This window comes from Equus asinus, chromosome 29 (assembly GCF_041296235.1).
Source record: "Equus asinus isolate D_3611 breed Donkey chromosome 29, EquAss-T2T_v2, whole genome shotgun sequence".
NCBI classification, from domain to species: Eukaryota; Metazoa; Chordata; class Mammalia; order Perissodactyla; family Equidae; genus Equus; species Equus asinus.
Genome location: NC_091818.1, coordinates 28682251 through 28703849, shown reverse-complemented (window position 1 = coordinate 28703849; position 21599 = coordinate 28682251). Strand labels below are relative to the sequence as shown.

The 21599-nt window shown below is 35.4% G+C and overlaps 1 protein-coding gene across 1 annotated transcript in view; it reads left to right on the top strand.

Moving 5' to 3' along the window:
- The window catches only part of MALRD1 (MAM and LDL receptor class A domain containing 1), a 650667-nt gene that overhangs the window by 499249 nt on the left and 129819 nt on the right, over positions 1–21599 (top strand). The window contains exon 34 of the mRNA XM_070500958.1: positions 8139–8340. Within this exon, the coding sequence (XP_070357059.1) occupies positions 8139–8340 (202 nt within the window). The remainder of the gene's footprint in view (positions 1–8138; positions 8341–21599) is intronic.

Sequence of the window (21599 nt, the reverse complement as noted above, 5' to 3'; positions counted from 1 at the left end):
GCAAAGACATTTCTATTTCTTCACAATCAGTATTCTTTTAATTTCCTTTTCTTCTCTTATTGCATTAGCTACAACTACCAGTACAATATTGAATTGAAGCAGTGAGAGCAGACATCCTTCTTGTTCCTCATCTTAGCAGGAAAGTATCTAGTTTCTCACCATTAAGAATGAGGTTAGCTATAGGTTCTTTGTAAATGTTCTTTATCAAGTTGAGGCAGTTCCCTTCCTATTCCTAGTTTCCTAAGAGTTGTTATAATGAATGAATGTTGGATTTTGTTATATAGATTTTCCACCTCTATCAATAAAATTATATGGTTTTCCCTCTATATCCTGCTGATATGAAAGATTACATTAATTGATTTTCCAATGTTTGCCAACGTAGCATACCTGGAATAAATCCCACCTGGTGGCCATGTATAACTCTTTTTATACATTATTAGATTCAATTTGCTAATATTTTGTTGAGATTTTTTGCATCTATCTTCATGCAAGATATTGGTCAGTAGTTATCCTTTCTAAAATGTCTTATCTGGTTTTGATATTAAGGTAAAGTTGGCCTTATAGAAAAAATTTGGAAATGTTTCCTTTGCTTCAATTTTCTGGATGTAACTGTAGAGAATTGGTGTAATTTCTTCCTCAAATATGTGGTAGAATTTACCAGTGAACCCATCTGGGCCTGGTTCTTTCTGTTTTTGAAGGTTATTAATATTTGATTCAATTTCATTGATACATGTAGGCCTATTAAGATTACCTGTTTCTCCTTGTGTGAGTTTTGGTAGATGTACCTTTCAAGAAATTGGTCAATTTCATCTAGATTGTCAAATTTGTGGGCATACAGTTGTTAATAATAATCCTTTAGTATCCTTTCAAGTAATCAATAGTGATGACTCCTTTTTCATTTCTGATGTTTACATTTGTGTCTTCTCTCTTTCTTTCCCTAGCTAACCTGGTTAGAAGTTTAGCAATTGTTTTTTCAAAGAATCAGCTTAGATTATTTATTTTAGATCTTTCTTGCTTTCTATTAAATGCACTTAATTTCATAAAATTTCTAAGTACTGCTTCACTGCATCCCACAAATTTGGATCATTTGTATTTTTATTTTCATCTAGTTGGAAATATTTTTAATTTCTCGTGTGACTTCTTTAATCCATGTGTTATTGAGTAGTATATTGTATACTCTCCAAGTATTTTGAGGTTTTCCAGCTATTTTGCTGTTATTGATTCCCACTTAAAATCTGTTGTGATCTGAGAGCATATATTATATGATTTCTATTCTTTTAAACTCACTACAATGTATTTTATGGCCCAGAATGTCATCAATCTTGTTGCATGTTCCCTGTGAGTTTGAGAAGAATGTGTATTCTGCTGTTGCTGGATGAAGCATTCTATAAATGCAAATTAGATCTAGTTGATTGATGCTGTTTAATTCAGCTATGCCCTTACTGGTTTTCTGCCTCCCGATCTGTCAATTAGTTATGGAAGGATGTTGAAGTCTCCAACTGTGAGAGTAGATTCATCTATTTCTCCTAAAGTCTACCAATTTTTGCCTCAAAATATTTGATGTTCTGTTGTTAGGTGTACACATTCAGGATTGCTATGTCTTCTTAGACAATTGAGCACTTTCTCATTATCTAGTACCCTCTTTGTCCCTGATAATTTCCCTTTCTCTGAAGTCTTCTGTGTCCAAAACTATATATCTTTTCCAGCTTTCTTTTCATTAATATTAGCAAGGTATATATTTCTCCATCTCTTTACTTTTAGTCTATCTGTGCCTTTACATTTAATGTGGGTTTGTTTTAGACAACGTATAGTTGGGTGTTGTTTTTTAATCCACTCTGACAATCTCTGTCTTTTAATTCGTGTATTTAGAAAATTGACATTTTTTAAAGTGATTATTCATAGTTGGATCAATATCTAACATATTTGTTACTGTTTTACATATGTTGACCTTGCTCTTTCTCTTTTTTTTTGTTCTCCATTCTTTCTTGTCTTTTCTGGGTTCTTTTTGTTTGTTTGTTTGTTTTGTTTTGCTTGCAGTAATATTTGCCCTGAGCTAACATCTGTTGCCAATCTTCCTCTCTTTTTTTTCCTTTCCTTTCCTCTCCAAAGCCCCAGTATATAGCTGTATATCCTAGTGGTAAGTCATTCTAGTTCTTCCATGTGAGCTGCCACCACAGCCCAGCCACTGACAGATGGGTGGTGGGGTTCTGCAACAGGGAGGCAAACTCAGGCCACCGAAGTGGTGAGTGCTGAAATTTAACCACTAGGCCGTAGGGCTGGCTTGCCTTTTTTGTTTTAACCGAACATTTTATGATTCCTTTTTTCTCCTCTCCTAACATGTCGATTATACTTCTTTTTAAACGTTTTTTATTGTTGACCCATGAGTTTGCAATATGCATTTACAAATAAATAATCCAAGTCCGCTTTCAAGTAACACTGTACCACTTCACGAATAGGGCTAGTAACTTACAAGACAGTATTCTCAATTCCTCCTTCCCATCTCTTATTACAGGCTGCCATTCATTTCACTTACCCCAAAACTAAAATCACTGAATACGTTAATGTTATTATTATTTTGAAAAAACTGTTATCTGTTAGATCAGTTATTAGTAAGAAAAAAAGAAGGATTTTATTTACCTTCATTTATTCCTTCTCCAACATTCTTCTTTTCATTATGTATATTTGATTTTCTGACTGATACTATTTATCTTCTCTGAAGAACTTCTTTCGATTTATTTGCAAGGCAGGTCGACTAACAAAAACTTTCTTCAATGTTTGTTTGTCTGAGAAAATCTTTATTTCTCGATAATTTTTCTGGATACAGACTTCCAGGTTGGAGTTCTTGAATATTCTGTTCCATTTTGTTAAGCTTTTGTTTTCTTTTTATTTCAGATTTGAAAATTTCTATGGACATATCTTCAAGATCAATGATTTTTTTGTCTACTGTGTGCAATCTGTTGGAGCCTATCAAAAGCATGCTTCATTTCCGTTAGAGTGTTTTTCATTTCCAGCATTTCCTTTTGATTCTGTTTTAGAGTTTCCATCTCTCTGTTTACGTTGTCCATCTGTTCTTACATGTTGTCCACTTTTTCCATTAGAGCCCTTAGCTTGTTAATCATACTTGTATTAAATTTACTGTCTGATAATTCCAACATCTCTACCTTATCTATATCTGGTGCTGATGCTTGCACTGTCTCTTCAAAGTGTGTGTTTTGTCTTTTAGTATGCCTTGTAACTTTTTCCACAGCCTGACATGATGTACTAGCTGGAAGGATTTGGGCTTTTAGTATGAGGTCTTATGTTTATCTGGCTTTAGGTTAGGCTGTATTTACTCTTTGCTGTAACTCTAGGTATCAGAGGCTATAATTTCCTCTGTTATCTTTTTTGTATGTGCATCTTCCCCATTGTCTTTGTCTTTCCAGAGAAATTTCTTCCTAAATAAGGTCTAAAACATGCTGTTCTTTCAGTTGTATTTCCCTATTATGCCACAGAAGCCTTATTTTTGTGTTGGGAAGTTGTAGGGTGAGAGAAAACTTTCAGTAGGCTTATGGTTAGTTCTGTCTTTTAGTGATTCATTTATGCCCCTGTGTTGTATCCTTCACAGTTACCTCTTGGTTTCTTTTTTCTTTTCCCTCCTTAGATAAGTCAGAACGGCTAGAGGTGGCTGGAATTGGTTATTTCCCTTCCCCCACTTGGAAAGCTATCAGGGACTGGAGTTAGGTACTTTCTTTCCTCCAATTTGATTGGGCTGTGGTAAACCCTAGTAAATTAGGCTTTCTTTAAATAGTTTGTCTTGAGGGCAGGTCTTGCTAAGAAGAACAGAATGCTCTGGTTATGTTTCAAAATAGCTGCTTTTCACCTCCTGCCAATAATTTGACAGAATTTTTCTCTTACTTTCACTGTGAGAACCTGCTGGGCTCCTGAAAGTCAAACTCAGAAAAGTGTTGGATCCCCCCAAGAAGTTTAACTTTCAAACTTGTCCACAATAAGGCTCCAACGGTTCATCAACTACACTTCACCACTAGTTTCTACAGGGGTTCCTATCACTGGGCTTCTGCTCTGGTAAATTGTGGTTCTCAGAGTCCACTGATCTCTCTCTCCAATTTTGGAAGTTGCTGTCATTATTGCCCTATGACCTCAATTCTCTGATAGATCTAAGAAAAGTTCTTGACTTTCAATTCATTCAGCTTTTTTCCTGTCCTGAGGACCAGAAATGGTCCTCCACTACATGCCATAGTGGAGACTGAAAGTCTGTGCTTTATATGTGTAGTGAATTGCTTAATCTCTCTCTACATCTCTGATTCCAGATCTGTACAGGGCAGTCAATAATCTTACCCTATGCCCACATAGGGAGTAGGGTTCATATAACATAATATATGTGAATATGCTAAATTTTTATTAATGTGGGCAACATTGTAGCTATGTCTATCCTTTGTTAAATTAATTTAAAATCTATAAGCTTTTGTTTGAGGGAAATTTCCTTTTCCATTAGTTTTGACTTTTTCTTTCTTCTTATATAAAATTTGAGTGTTTTCAAATGAAACCATGAAAACCTGTGCTTAGTAAGGATTAATTGTAGGTCAGTTCATTGCTTTGCCCTCTCAGGGGTGATTAAAGAGCAGACTCCTAGCAGAACAGGCTAGAGAATCTGAGGGCAAAGTAAAGCCAATGTTTCCACCCACTGATACATTTCACACAGTAACTTTAATGAGATAGATACATATGAAGTGGGTAAAGTATTTCTGATATCCAGAAGTGTCCATTCAGATTCTCTAAATAAGTGCTAGTCATTTGCCTTCAGTGATGTGGGTACCTGGAGATTCTGACCAGCTGCAGAAGAGGAACTTGAGGAAAAGCTACTAATCAAGTTCTTTCTATTTTTTACCTGGACAGCCTAGATACACGGATATTATTGAACTAGCTGGCTTCTAGTATTCATCCAATTCTGGGATTTAATCGTTAACAATCATATTTTCAACTACCTCTTCATGTCTGTTGTTGAATGTTTGCTTCCAAAGGAATGTTCATTCTAAATAAATGCTGAAGAGTTGCTTCCTCAAAAGACTTGACATAGATTTAACTGGATAATATTATTTATAATATTTATATTTAGATAATATTTTATTCTATGGTTTTTTTCTGCCCAATCCCCAGCACATAGTTGTATATCCTCATGGTAGGTCATTCTAGATCTTCCATGTGGATGCCTCTACAGCATGGCTTGATGAGCGGTGCTAGGTCCACACCCACGATCCTAACCAGCAAACCCCAGACCACTGAAGCAGAATGTGCAAACTCAACCAGTTGGCCAGGGTGCTGGCCTCTATTCTGACTATGTTTTGACTTAGCAAGTTCTCTTCAGGTTTTTTCCACCCTACAGCATAAGCTTTGATTATAATATCACCTCTGAATACAAAATAACTGATTATAATATATAAACTTCATTATGATACATAATTACTTATATATTCTTTGAATCTATATTGTTTTTGTGATAAAATAATAGTTTTATAATATATAATATTGATAATTATTAAATTAATGGGTATGCGTTCAACCAAAACTTAGAATATTAAAATAGAAATAGCCAAATTAGTCTTCTAGCAGTTGATTTTTAGAAAGCTATTTCAAATAATAAGCTATAATTGTAGCCTCTAGTGGGTTTCCTATTGGCCATAAATAAAACCCAGCATTAAACGGAGTCCTTAAATGAGCCTCTTAGTTTTTCCTTTAGCTGTTGGGACTATAGAAACACTTGACATAATAAGCAATTGTTCAATTTAATACATTGGTGGTATTATAAATACGTGTTACTATTAAGCAACCTGTGAGCTTGTCAAGACGTTTCATTGAAATTAAGTAGTGAGTTAGGGAGGTTGACCAGAATTCGTTTAGATCGTAGTAGTGTGAAACAATGGTATAAGATAGATTGACATCTGTTGGAGAGTTAATGCTCACGATGGGGGGATGGGCAGGAGACCACATAGAGTTTTGAGAAGTAGAGTAAAAAGAGATTGGAAGGAAAGGGAATTTGGCAAGAGCATGTAGAATTGATTAAAGATTAAAAAGACTGAGAGCAGAGAATAAAATGAAGTATAAAAACAATAAAAATAGATACATTAAAAAAATACATATATGCTAGGATTTCAGGGGGGAAAAACAGGAGATATTGAGATGTGTTTTCATGTAATTTGGTTTTCTGAACCGATTTTGCCAGAAAAAGAATTACAAAATAAATACAAGAAAGCTATCCCCTTTTAAATCTTTGTGATGTAACCTAGGCCTTGTGCAAAAAGGAGAGCTCAATTTAGTTTGATTTTGTAGCATTGGCCCATTATCAAGTTGAATTGGAAGATTCATACCTTTTTACTTTTAATTTTTTTTAAATGGGGAAAATTTGCATGAATTTGAGAACTACACATCCACCAAATCTTGGAGCTGAAGACTATTTGGGATGAGTATTTGCTTCTGTGTGAAACTGGAAACAGTCAACTGACCCAAATTACTTGCATCTTGAATCTTAGCTTATTCCATTTACTGAGAAATCAGTATAAAAAGTGATTTTTGCTTAGGAAATGCCTGTTTTTCCAAATGTTGATGTTAAAATCTCACTTTTCAGGTTTCCAAACTCTGGGAAAGTTTTCTGTTTTTATTTGATCTATCATCTTGATTTGCCTTTGGTGTTTTGTTTATCTTCTGTGAACAGTTGGATTTCTGGCTCAACCTTAGACTTTTTGTAGTGGTGAACATTGGCAGCGCACTTAATTTCTGGGTCTGGGTTCTTTGGTGGTTTTTGGTAGTATTTCTAGAATGTCAATATAATATTATATCTACTAGGACGAGTGGTATTATCCTCTCCATCTGATAGTGTAAATTTTGGATAAGTTTTTATGGGATAAATTATCTGTAGATAAATTTTGCCACTAAGAAAAAAGTGAGAAAGTAAAATTTTTCAGTAGAAGGAAATGTCGTTGGACAAAAAGACTACTACAATAGAGGAAAATTAGTACCTATGTGTTTTCTTTTTTCGGGTCTTCTTTTTCTCATATGAAAAAAGGGTTGTATAAGTGATTGCTGAAGCATATTGTAAGCCATATATATACACGTATATTGCGTCTAGGGCAATGATAACTGTAAAAGTTTGGTGCAGAAAGAGAATATAGAAAAATATCTTTTCTACTTTACCTTTTTTGTTGTTGTTTAAATACAGATTTTTTGAAGAGCACTAGGAAATGATAGTTTTGTTTTGTTTGAATTGTTTCGATTATTTAAAAAATAGTTAGAACTTGGCATGGTGGTTGGTTTCAAAGCTAACTTTATTTCTGTTTCACTTCTTGTTTGTTGAATCTCTTAGTCCTTGCACTTTAAAAAGTCCTGAATATTAGTGTTATTTAATTCAGGAAGATGTTCTCTCTGTCAAAGTGGTAAATATTTTTTGCACATTACTTTGCTTTCTGAAATGACTTCTATACTCTCTTATTCATTTACTATAAGGATTTTCTTTTTCTCCAGTAAGACCTTATTTAAACATGGATAAAGTTCTTTAGCAATGAAAAATTCTGGTTGTTTACCTCCTCCAGCATTTCAGTTGCTTAAGAAAGTTGTAGTTTTTATTTTTTTTTAAAGATTGGCCCTGAACCGACATCTGTTGCCAATCTTTTTTTGTTTTTCCCTTCTTCTCCCCAAAGCCCCCCAGTACGTAGTTGTATATTCTAGTTGTAGGTCCTTCTAGTTCTGCTATGTGGGACACTGCCTCAGCGTGGCTCGATGAGTGGCACTAGATCCATGCCCAGGATCCAAACTGGCAAAACCCTGGGCCACAGAAGCAGAGCGCCTAAACTTAACCACTTGGCCACGGGGTTGGACCCACAAGTTAGTTTTGACTATGTCCAATTTGATACACAGAAATTGATATAAGAAAACCAAACAAAGATCTAATTAACCAAATAAAACATAACATCCACAGGCTCACTGTATAACCACAGTTTGTACATATAGAAAATATTATACTCAAGATTTTGAGCTGTCACACTGCCAGACTCTATTCTTTCAATAACAACCTGGATGCTCACATACCTCTAACATCCAAACCATAAAGAGTTGCTTTTTTCTGTGTTTTGGCTTTTCCCCATTATTAGGTGTATATCATTGAGGAATCTGGACTAAACATCCTGGAATGGTCAGTGATTGGCAATAAAAGAACTGGTTGGATGTACGGATATGCACCTCTCTCCAGTAACAGTCCATTTAAGGTGGCATTTGAAGCTGATTTGAGCGGAAATGAGGACATCTTTATTGCCCTTGATGATATCTCTTTTACCCCAGGATGTGTATTTGGAGGTAAGTGATTTCTTCAGAAAATGGGATGTTCAAGTATTGTTTTTAATATCTAAATATAGAGGAACTTGGAATTGTGAGGAATTGCATTTCTTTCCGGGTCCAGTCCTACTCATACATTGAAGAAAGAGCTGTACATGTTGGAGGAGGTAAAGTTTTTCTGCCCGTGAACCTTTACCATGAAATCTTCATGTCCTCTAGGCAACAAAATAGCTTTGACTAAAGTTCTTTAAAAATCCCAGAGGAAACTTAGTTGCATTAGTGTAGCTTCACTGTCTACTTTATTTCCAAAGATTTGCAATAACTGCACAAGGTAAAGATCCCTCTGGTCGTCTATCATTTTCCAGACTGTCTTTTCCATCCATGTTAGCTTTTCCCCTTCCCTGGGCCATTTCCCTTCTACTAACTGTTTCTACTCTACAATCTAGAATTCTTATTCTATTGCATAAAGAAAACAAAAGCCTTATCATTAACTCCTTTTCTAAGAAATCATCCTCTTAACTGAAATCTGAATTTCTACAGCCTAAGATGCTTCCACTTAAGTGACTACTTATTCCCTTATAAAGTTTTCAAATTTTCAATGTTAGATAGTAGGGTCATTGTCTTTCTAGTTACTCGATGCGTCTTTCAAAATTTTGTCCTTAGAACCTTATTCAGGGGCTGGCCCAGTGGCGCAGTGGTTAAGTTCTCACGTTCCGCTTCTCGGTGGCCCAGGGTGTGCCGGTTCGGATCTGGGTGCAGACATGGCACTGCTTCGCACGCCATGCTGGGGTAGGCGTCCCACATATAAAGTGGAGGAAGATGGGCACGGATGTTAGCTCAGGGCCAGGCTTACTCAGCAAAAAAGAGGAGGACTGGCAGTAGTTAGCTCAGGGCTAATCTTCCTCCAAAAAATAAAAAAGGAACCTTATTCAAAAATGTCTTCTCTTTTAAGGCCACACACCTGGGTTCTTGTTCTGCTGATGGTTTTCCTCTGGATCAAACTGTGAGCAATCTCACCTTCCAGGTGATTCATCCTTTGCAAACATTGACCTCTTCAATGTTGTGACCTTCATAAATATGCTTCCTCCTTAACCAACTCCCATGAATACATTCTAGACCTTATCATCCTCTCTGAAAATTTAGGGTTGAAAATCTCATCTAGGGGCCGGACCTGTGGCATAGTGGTTAAGTTCGTCTGCTCCGCTTTGGTGGCCTGGGATTTGCCGGTTCGGCTCCTGGGCACAGACCTACATACTGCTCATCAAGCCATGCTGTGACGGCATTCCACATACAAAACAGAGGAATATTGGCACAGATGTTAGCTCAGTGACAATCTTCCTCAAGCAAAAAGAGGAAGATTTGCAACAGATGTTTGCTCAGGACCAATCTTCTTCACCAAAAAAAAAAAAAACAAAAGAAAAGAAAGAAAGAAAAATCTCATCTAATACTTGTATCCTCTACTTCTTGATCAGTCCTCCTAAACCTGTTTTCCAACATAATTAAAAAGATAAAATATAATTCTGGATTCCCAATGCTTCCTGCTTTTTTCCATACAACTAGCTTTTAATACTTTTTTCCTAATAAACTGAGATTTAATGATCTAACATCTCAATTTTATTCCCAATCAGCACTTTGAATTCTATTATGTCTTATTTTTTCATTTTAACATAAATTTGAGTCCTAAATATGTGCCATGCACTCTACTAAGTACTTTGAATGTAGTAACACATTTATTTATCAGACTATCCCTGAGAATAGATACGAGTATCCACTGTTCAGTCATAATGGCTTTATCAATCTTTGAAGTTGAGTTACTATAACCATCTGTATTTTCCAAACTGCTTCTGGTCATGCTCATTGGGACTACTAAAAATTTTAGTTTATCACCTTAGCTAGGCCCTCAAGGGTTCTAGGCACATGTGTTTCTGTTTCCTGGCACTGCTTTCCTATAACAATCCTCAAATCCTCCAGCGGCCCCTTAAAATGTTCTTCACCCAGCCGTCGTTCTTCTATCATTTGAATAGTAAATAGAGCCATTTGGAACAAACTCCCTTAACTTTCTCTTTTCCCTCTCCAAATGTGCCTGTACCTGCAACAGATCACTTTTTGTCACCATTTGCCTCCAGAAAAAACCCTACCTCTTTCCAAAAGTAAATGTCTGTTCTTGCTCATTTCCCATTTCCTTTCTCAACTTCTCTCAGTTATTGTTCCATCAAAGTCTTCTCTGTGCTCTATCTTCAATTTCTTTCCTTTCACTACTCATTCTTAGCTCTTGTCACACACACACACACACACACACACACGCACATACATAACTTCCCACTAATTTTGTGCTCCTCAAGAGCAAGAAGTGCTTGTCTATTTCATCTCCGGAGCCTAATGGAAGGACTAGGAAATTTGGGCTGAAAAATTAGTATTCTTTTGAATAATACAAATAACAATTATAACTGATAAAAATAATAAGAATAGCAATACTAACATTTGCCTAAGTGTAAACTAGTTCTTGCCCACTATCTTATAGAATAGAATCGACTGCCGAGGATGGTTTCAAAAGACCAGTAAGACCTTTGACATTGAACCATGAACTGTCTTCTCTTTGTAACTTTACGTAATAGAATTGCCTCCACCAACCGCCCATCCACAGTCCAGAGTCTCTAGCATAGTTTTTATAGCAGTGCTTCACTGTTGATTTAGCAAGGTTCTCTTAGAAAATCATCAATTAAACCAATGTTTCTCAAACTAGGGTATGCAGACCCTCATAGTGATATGCCAGGGAGTATGCAACACCACCAGATAAACCTGATGCAACGTCATTGGATTTACTTGAAGATTTGGGGAGAAAAGCTACATAAAGTATTATGTGACATTTGGAGTAAACACAAATCTACTTACAGACTGGAATGCCAAGGATAAGCATAAAGCTTTCGATAAATTTTGATCTATGAGGGCTAGTACTAATGCCCTCTTCTCTGTGCTTTGTGGTACTAGGATGGAAAAATTGGAGACGGATTTTGAATAGATGATTTGGCCATTGAAAAAATGTGCCATAGAATAGACAATATTCATAATATATTGGTGACTATAAAAGATATCATCAATAAAAGACATAAACCACACAAGCATGTATTACTAAATGTAGAGAAATGATACAGAAAAGTATGAAACCAATTTTAATAAGATATCTATTTTAAAAATGCTATTTGTAGAGGCCGGCCTGGTTGCCAAGTGGTTAAGTTCGTGCACTCTGCTTTGGCAGCCCAGGGTGCGCAAGTTTGGATCCTGCGCACAGACCTACACATCGCTCATTAGGCCATGCTGTGGCGGCCTCCCACATAGAAAATTAGAATGACTTACAACTAGGATACACAGCTGTGTAGTGGGGCTTGGGGAGAAGAGGAAGAAAAAAAAGAGGAAGATTGGCAACACGTGTTAGCTTGGAGCCAATCTTAAAAAAAAGAAAGAAAAACAAAATGCTGTCTGTCTATAAAGGTTGTAAGAAAATTCAAATATAATCTGTCTCTGAGAAATGGAAATATAAATGATCTTTTGTTTCTTGGTATTTTTTCTGTTGTTATACATGAATGCTCAGAACTGTTTGTTTGTAATTGGGAAAAATAATAATGTTACTTTATAAAAAAGTTATAAAGTTATGATATGTATAATTAAGGCTAAATATTTTTGGACTACTTGTTTTAACCTTTCTATAACTGAACTGATTTGTGGGAATTAATATGGGAGCTATAGCATGGACTGTTTTCTTTTATTACTTTCAATTCTGCATTTTTTCGAATAGCTATGAAAATAAATAACCCAGTTTTGGAAACTCTTTTAGAAATGTGAAAATGGATTACACATTAGCTCTTTTTACTTGCCAAGGTTAGGAAACATCAGGCAGATTAACCTTTATGGGTGAGCTGGTCTTTTAGTAGTTCAGTCATCTGATTTTCCTATAACTGTGCTACGGTAAAAACTTTATACTGTGTGAGAATGAGTCATGAGAATTAGTGATGCATTAGCGCTTTTCTTCCAGTTTCCTTAAGCTTCTAGAACACAGCCAACAAACTCATGTAGAATTTTTTCCAGCTTTATTGAAGTATATACTTGACAATTGAAAACTGTTTATATTTTAGCTGTATAGCATGATGGTTTGATATACATATACTTTGTGAAATGATTACCACCATCGAGCTAATTAACATATCCATCACCTCACATAGTTATGGTTTTTTTGTGTGTGAGGTGAGAAAATTTAATATCAAATCTCTCAGCCAATTTCAAATATACAACACAGTATTAACTATAGGCACCATGTGTACTTTAGATCTCCTGAACTTATTCATCCTGCATAACAGAAACTTTGATGAACATTTCCCCATTTCTTCAATCCCTTAGTCCTTGGCAACCAACATTTTACTCTGTGCTTTTAAGATTCAACTTTTTTAGGTTCCACATAGAAGTAAGGGTGGATAGTATTTGTCTTTCTGTGTCTGGCTTATTTCACTTAGCTTAAGTCTGCCAAGTTCACAAGATCCTTGCCAACATTATCGTTTGTCCTCTTCATAATAGCCATCCTAACAGGCATGAGGTGATATCTCATTGAGGTTTTGATTTGCATTTCCCTGATGATCAGTGATGTTGAGCTCCTTTTCATGTACCTGTTGGCGATTTGTATGTCTTCTTTTGAGAAATGGATATTCTGGACCTTAGCCTATTTTTTAATTGGGTTGTTCTTTTGCTCTTGATTTGTTTGAATTCCTTATATATTTTGGATATTAACTCCTTAACAGATATATGGTTTGCAAATATTTTCTGCCATTCCATAGGTTGCCTTTTCATTCTGTTGACTGTTTCCTTTGTTGTGCAGAAGCTTTTTAGTTTGATTCAATCCCACTTGTCTATTTTCGCTTTTGTTGCCTGTCCTTTTTGGTGTCATTTCCAAAATATCATTGCCTAAACCAATGTCAAAAAGCTTTTTCCCTATGTTTTCTTCTAGTAGTTTTATAGTTTCAGGTCTTACATTTGACTCTTTAATCCACTTTCAGTTGATTTTTGTGTATGTTATGACAAGATAAGGATTCAAATTCATTCTTTTGTTTGTGGATATTCAATTTTCCCACCATCATTTATTGAAGACACTGCCCTTTCCCCATTGTGTGTTCTTGGAATGCCTTTTGAAGACGAACTGAATGTAGGTGTGTGGATTTATTTCAGAGTTTTCTATTCTGTTCCATGATCCATGTCTGTTTTTATGTCACTATCATACTGTTTTTAATTACTGTAGCTTTGTAATATATTTTTGAAATCAGGGAACATGATGCCTCCAGCTTTATTCTTCTTGCTCATGATAACTTTGGCTATTTTTCTGTGGTTCCATATGACTTTTAGGATTTTTTTTCCATTTCTGTGAAAAATGCCATTGGGATTTTAATAGGGATTACATTGAATCTGTAAATCACCTTGGTTAATATGGACATTTTAATAATACTAATTCTTCCAGTCCATAAGCACAAGATATGTTTCTATTTATTGTATCATCTTTAATTTTCTTCGTCAGTGTTTTACAGTTTTCCGTGTACAAGTCTTTCACCTCTTTGGTTAAGTTTATTCCTAAATATTTCATTCTTTTGGTTGCTATTGTGAATGGGATTGTTTTCCTAATTTCCTTTTCAGATAGTTCATTGTTGGTATATGGAAATGCAACTGATTTTTGTATGTCGATTTTGTATACTGCAACTTTACTGAATTCATTTATTATTCCTCACAGGTTTTTTTTGGTTGGGTTTTTAGGGTTTTCTATATATCTAATCATGTCATCTGCAAATAACATAATTTTACTTCTTCCTTACCAATTTGGATGCCTTTTACTTCTTTTTCTTGTCTGATTGCTCTGCCTAGGACTTCCAGTAAGTACTTTGTTGAATAGAAGTGATAAGAGTGGGTATCTTTTCCTTGTACCAGATTTTAGCGGGAAAGTTTTCCACTTTTCCTGATGGATTATGATTTTAACTGTTGGCTTTTCATGCATGGCCTTTATTGTGTTGAGATAAATTTCTTCTATATCCATTTTGTTGAGAGTATTAATCATGAATGGATGTGAAATTTTGTCAAATGATTTTTCTGCATCTGTTGAGATGGTCGTGAGGGTTTTTTCATGTATTTTGTTAGTGTGATGCAACACATTGATAAATTTGTGTATATTGAACCATCCTTGCATCCCAGGGATAAATCCAACTTGATCATAGTATGTGACCCTTTTAATGTGCTGTTGAAGTCAGTTTTCTAGTAATTTATTGAGGATGTTTGCGTTCATGTTGATTAGGGATATGGGCTTATAGTTTTCTTTTATTGTGGTATCTTTGGCTCTGATAACAGGATTATGCTGGCCTCATAGAATGAGTTTGAAAGTGTTTCCTTTTCTCTTTTTTGAAAGAGTGTAGAAAGGGTTAGTATTAGTTCTTCTTTGAAAGTTTGGAGAATTTACCTATGAAGCCATCTGGTCCTGAACTTTTCTTTTTTGGGGGGGGGAGGGGGGGTTTGATGACTGATTAAATCTCCTTCTTTGTTATTGGTCTGTTCAGGCTTTCTATTTCTTCTTGATTCAGTTTTGGTAGGTTGTATGTTTCTAGAAATTCATCCGCTTTTTCTAGATTATACAGTTTGCTGGTATATAATTGTTCATAATAGTCCCTTGTGGTGCTTTTATATCTGAGTCAGCCGCTATAATGTCTCCTCTTTCATTTCTGGTTTTATTTGAGTCTCCTCCTATTTTCCGTATTAAGTGAAGCTAAAAGATTGTCATTTGTGTTTAATTTTTCTAAACACCAAGTGTTAGTTTTGTTGATTCTTTAAAATTGTTTTTCTGTTCTCTATTTTGTTTCTGCTCTAATCTTTATTATTTCTTTTCTTCTGCTAACTTTGGCTTAGCTTGTTTTCTTTTTCTAGTTCCTTGAGGATTAAAATTAGGGTGTTGGTTTCAGATTGCGCTTCTTCTTTAATGTAGGCATTTATTGCTATACTTCCCTCTTAATACTGCTTTTGCTCAATCCTGTAATTTTTGGTACATTGTATTTTCATTTTTGTTTGTGTCAAGATATTTTTTAAATTCCCTCCTGATTTCCTCTTCGATCCAATGGTTCAGGAATGTATTATTTCATTTCCAAGTATTTGTGATTTCTTATGATTATTGATTTCTTATGATTATTGATTTCTAGTTTCATTCCATTGTGTTTGGAAAAAAATACTTAGAATTTCAATCTTTTGAATTTGTTCTGTGGCCTAACATATGATCTATCCTGAAGAATGTCCCACGTGTACTTGAGAAGAATGTGTATTCTTCTGCTTTTGAGTTCTGTATATATCTGTTAGGTCTACCTGGTCTCTAGTGTTGTTCAAGTCCATTATTTCCTTATTGCTTTTCTGTCTGGAATATCAATCCTTTATAGGGATATTGTAGTCTCTTATGATTATTGCATTGATATATATTTCTCCCTTCAGATCTTCAATGTTTGCTTGATATATTTAGGTGTTTTATATTAGGTACACGTATACTTATTCTTGTTATATCTTCCTGTTGAATTGACCCTTTTATCATTATATAATAACATATTTTTCCTCTTTTGAGAATTTTTGTCTTAGAGTCTATTTTGCCTAACATGAATTAAGCCAGTTCTTCTCCCTTTTAGTTATTAGTTACATGGAATATCTTTTTCCATCTCTTTACTTTCAGCCTATGTGTGTCCTTAAAGCTAACGTGAGCTCTTGTAGGTAGCATGTTGTTACGTCTTGCTTTTTCTTTTTTAATCCACTCAGCTAATCCATGTCACTTGATTGGAAAATTTAAGCCATTTACATATAAAGCAATTATCAATACATAGGGATTTACTACTGTCATTTTGTTAATTTTTTTCTGGTTGATTTGTAATACCTTTGTTTCCTTTCTTCCTCTCTTACTGTCTTGCTTCATGATTTTGTGATTATTTTATAGTGGTATGCTTTGGTTCCTTTCTCTTTATATTTTATGTAGCTACTACAAACATACCTCAGAGATATTGCAACTTTGGTTCCAGACCACTACAATAAAGTGAATATCACAATAAAGCGAGTCACATGAATTTTTTGGTTTCCCAGTGAATACAAAAGTATGTTTACATTATACTGCAATGTATTAAGTGTACAATAGTATTATGACTAAAAAACAATGTACATACCTCAATTAAAAAATACTTTATTGCTAAAAAACGCTAACCATCATCTGAGCCTTCAGCAAGTTGTAATCTTTTCCTGGTGGAGTGTGTTGCTTTGATGTTGATGGCTGCTGACTGATCAGGATGGTGCTTATTGAAGGTTGGGGTAGCTGTGGCAATTTCTTAAATTAAGACACCAGTGAAGTTTGCTGCATCAGTTCTGTTTTCCTTTCACAAATGATTTCTCTGTAGCATGTGATGCTTGTTTGATAGCATTTTACCCACAATAGAAGTTCTTTGAAAATTGGAATCAGTCATCTCAAACCCTGCCACTGCTTTATCCACTAAGTTTATGTAATATTCTAAATCCTTTGTTGTCATTTCTACACTCTTCACAGCATCTTCACCAGGAGTAGATTTCCATCTCAAGAAACCACTCTTTTTTGCTCATCCATAAGAAGCAACTCTTCATCCGTTAAAGTTTTTGTCATGGGATTGCAGCATTTTAGGCACGCTTCCAGGCTCCACTTCTAATTCTAGCTTTCTTGCTATTTCCACAACATCTGCGGTTACTTCCTCCACAGAAGTATTGAGCCCTCAAAATCATCCCTGAGTGTTGGAATCAACTTCTTCCAAACTTCTGTTAATGTTAATATTTTGACCTCTTGCCATGATTTCATGAATGTTCTTAATGGCATCTAGAATGGTGAATCTTTTCCAGAAGGTTTTCAATTTACTTTGCTCAGATCCATTACAGGAATCACTATCTATGGCAGCTATAGCCTTACGACATCTATTTTTTAATAACACTTGAAAGTCAATTACTCCTTGACCCATGGACTGCAGAATGGATGTTGTGTTAGCAGGCATGAAAACAACATTAATCTCATACATCTCCATCAGAGCTCTTGGGTTGCCAGGTACATTATCAATGAGCAGTAGTATTTGGAAAGGAATCAATTTGTTTGTTTGTTTTTTGCAGTAGGTCTCAACAGTGGGTTTAAAATATTCAGTAAACCATGTTATAAACAGATGTGCTGTCATCCAGGCTTTGTTTTTCCATTAATAGAGCACAGGCAAAGCAGATTTAGCATAATTCTTAAGGGCCCTAAGGTTTTCAGAATGGTAAATGAACATTGGCTTCAACTTAAAGTCACCAGCTGCATTCGCCCCTAATAAGAGAGTCAGCCTATCCTTTGAAGCTTTGAAGTCATGCATTGACTTCTCTCTAGCTAGGACAGTCCCTGATGGCATCTTCTTCCAGTATAAGGCAGTTTTGTCTACATTGAAAATTGGTTGTTTAGCATAGCCACCTTCATTACTTATGTTAGCTAGGTCTTCTGGATAACTTGCTGCAGCTTCCACATCAGCACTTGCTTTTTCACCTTGCACTTCTATATTATGGAGACGGCTTCTTTCCTTAAACCACATGAACCAACCTCTGCTACCTTCAAACTTTTCTTCTGCAGCTTCTTCACCTCTCTCAGCTTCATAGACTTGAAGAGACTTAGGGCCTCATTCTGGATTAGGCTTTGGCTTAAGGGAATGTTGTGGCTGGTTTGATCTTCTATCCAGACCACTAAAACTTTCTCCACATCAACAATAAGGCTGTTTCAGTTTCTTATCATTCCTATGTTCATTAGAGTAGTATTTTTAATTTCCTTCAAGAACTTTTCCTTTGCATTCACAACTTGGCTAACTGTTTGGCACAGGAGGCCTAGCTTTCAGCCCGTCTCAGCTTTAGTTATGCCTTCCTCACTAAGCTTAATCATTTCTACCTTTTGATTTAAAGTGAGAGATGTGAGGCTCTTACTTTCACTTGAACACTTGGAGGCCATTGTAGGGTTATTCATTGGCCTAATTTCAATATTGTTAGGTCTCAGAGAATAGGGAAGCTTGAGGAGAGGGACTGAGATGGGGGAGTGACTGGTTGGTGGAGCAATCAGAACACACATAACATTTGCTGATTAAGTTCACCGTCTTATATAGGCATGGATCATGGTGTCCCAAAATAATTACAATAGTAATGTCAAAGATCACTGATCACAGATAACCATGACAAATATAATAATAATGGAAAGGTTTGAAATATTGCAAAAATTATCAAAATGTGACATAGAGACATGAGGTAAGCAAATGCTGTTGGAAAAATGGCACTGATAGGCTTGCTCAATGCAGGGTTGCTATTCAATTTTTTAAAAATGCAATATCTGTGAAAAGCAATAAAATGAGATATGCCTGTATAGGTTTTTGCATTGTGGTTACTGTGAGGCTTACATGAAACATCTTATTGTTACAATCATCCATTTTACATTGATAACAACTTCAAATGTATATAGAACTCTACAATATTACTTTACTCCCACACACATTTTATGTTATTGATGTCACAAGATGAATCCTTTTATATTATGTATCCATTAAAAATTATTGTGGCTATAGTTATTTTTAATACTTTTAGTTTTTAACTTTTATACTAGTGTTAAAGGTTATTTATGGACCACTATTACAGTATAAGACTATTCTGAATTTGACTATATAAAACAATGATTTTTGTATTTTCATATGGTTTTATGTTACTAATTAGCATCATTTTGTTTCAACTTGAAAAATCTCCTTTAGCATTTCTTATAAAGCAGGTCTACTGGTAGAAAAAACTCCCTCAGATTTTGTTTAAGAAAGTTTTCATCTCTTCTTCATTTCTGAATAACAGCTTTACTGGGTAAAATATTCTTGGTCGGCAGGTTTTTTTTTTTCTTTCAACACTTTGAATATATCATCCCACACTCTCCTGACCTGCAAAGATTTGGCTGAGAAGTCTGCCTGTAGCCTCATGGAGTTTCCTTTGTATGTGACAGATCATTTTGCTCTTGCTGTTTTCAAAGTTCTTTCTTTGCCTTTGCCTTTTGATAATTTAATTATAATGTGTTTCTGGGTAGTCTTCTTTGAGTTGATCACGTTTGGGGACTTTTCAACTTTGTCAACCTGGGTTTCTATATCCTTCCCAAGATTTGGGAAGTGTTCAGCCATTATTTCTTTAAATAAGCTTTCTACTTTTCTCTCATTCTCTTCTCCTTCTGGGAATCACATAATGCGGATATTGATTCATTTGATAATATACCATAAATCCCGTAGGCTTTCTTCACTCTTTTTCATTCTCTTTTTTTCTCTCTTCTTACTGGATAATTGAAATGACCTGTCTTCAAGTTCACAGATTCTTTCTCCTGATTGATCGTATCTGTAGTCAAAGCTCTCTATCGCATTTTTCATTTCATTTATTATATTCTTCAGCCTCAGAATTTCTATTTGGTTCTTTTTTTATTTCTCTTGGTTCTTTTTTATAATTTATGTTGAACCTCTCATTTTGTTCATGCGTTGTTTTCCTGATTTTGTTGAGTTGTCTGTATGTGTTCTCTTTTAGCTCACTGAGTTTCCATAAAATAATTTCAGTCATGCATCACTTAACAACAGGGATACATTCTGAGAAATGCGGATTAGGCAATTTCGCCATTGTGTGAACATCATAGAGTGGACTTACACAAACCTAGATAGTATAGTGTACTACACATCTAGGCTATATGGTATAATTTATTGCTCCTGGGTTATAAACCTGTGCAGCATGCTACTGTACTGGATATAGTAGACAGTTGTAACACAATGGTAGGTATTTATGCATCTAAACATAGAATAGGTATGGTAAAAATACAGTATAAAAGATAAAAAATAGTACACCTTTATAGGGCACTTACCATAGATGGAACTTTCATGACTGGAGGTTGCTCTAGGTGAGTCAGTGAGTGAGTGGTGAGTGAATGTGCAGGCCTAGGACATTACTACACACTATTGTAGACTTTATAAACACTATACACTTAGGCTACACTAAATTTAATTTAAACATATTTTTCTTTCTTCGAGGAACCTTAGCTTATTATAACTTTTTTAGTTTATAACCTTTTTTTGATTTTTTAAACTTTTTATACACATTGTCCAGCTGTATGAAAATATTTTGTTTCTTTATATCCTTATTCTGTAAGCATTTTATTATTTTTAAATTTTTAGGTTTTTTTTACTTTTTAAACTTTTTTGTTAACTAAGACACAAACATACCCATTAGCCTAGGCCTACACAATATCACTCTCTTCAACCTCTGCCTCTTGTCCCACTGGAAGGTCTTTAGGGACAATAACACACATGCAGTTGTCATCTCCTATGATAACAATGCCTTCTTCTGGAACACCTCCTGAAGGACCTGCCTGAGGCTCTTCTTGAAGAGGTGGCATTCTTTTCAGAAATATGTCCATGGTGGTTTGCTTGGTTTGTTTCTTTTTTTCATCATATTTTTGCTTGTAAGTGGATAATGCACCATGAACATTCTTCTCTATTACTGAAAACCTCTTGGTGTTAGGATCCATATTTTCAAACTTTTTAAGGAGTTTGTTGAAGCCTTTATAAGTTTCTGCTACACGCTTACCTGTGAATTTTCTTTGGGTTTCTCTTCTTTTTCTTCTGCAGTTTTCTTTTTTCCTATCTTTTCTCTTGCTACAACACTATAATGTTACTAAGTGATAGGAATTTTTCAGCTCTATTATAATCTCATGGGACCAGTGTCATATATGTGGTCTGTCATTGACCAAAACATCATTATGTGTCACATGACTATATTTTGAATTCTTTGTCAGCTAATTTGTATATCTCCACTTCTTTGTGGCCAGTTACTTAAGATTTATTAGTTTCCTTTTGTGACATCATGTTTGCCTGATTCTTCATGATCCATGTAGCTTTGTGTTGATGTCTGTGCATTTAAGGAGCAAACATCTCATCCTGGCTTTACAGACCAGTTTTGGCAGGTAAAAGCATTCACCTGCTGGGTCCCTGCACTAATAGGACTACCTTCAGGATCATAATCAAGCAGGGCAGGAGCTGAGTCACATGGCTGCTGTCAGGTCCACAGTTGGGTCAACTATTAGCAGGCCTATGACCAGAGGTGTGGTAGGTGTGATTCCACTGGATTCCCAGGAATATGAGACTGCTTTCAGGACCACAGTCCAGCAGGACTGGAGCCAAGTCATGGAACCACTACTGAATCCACAATTGAGT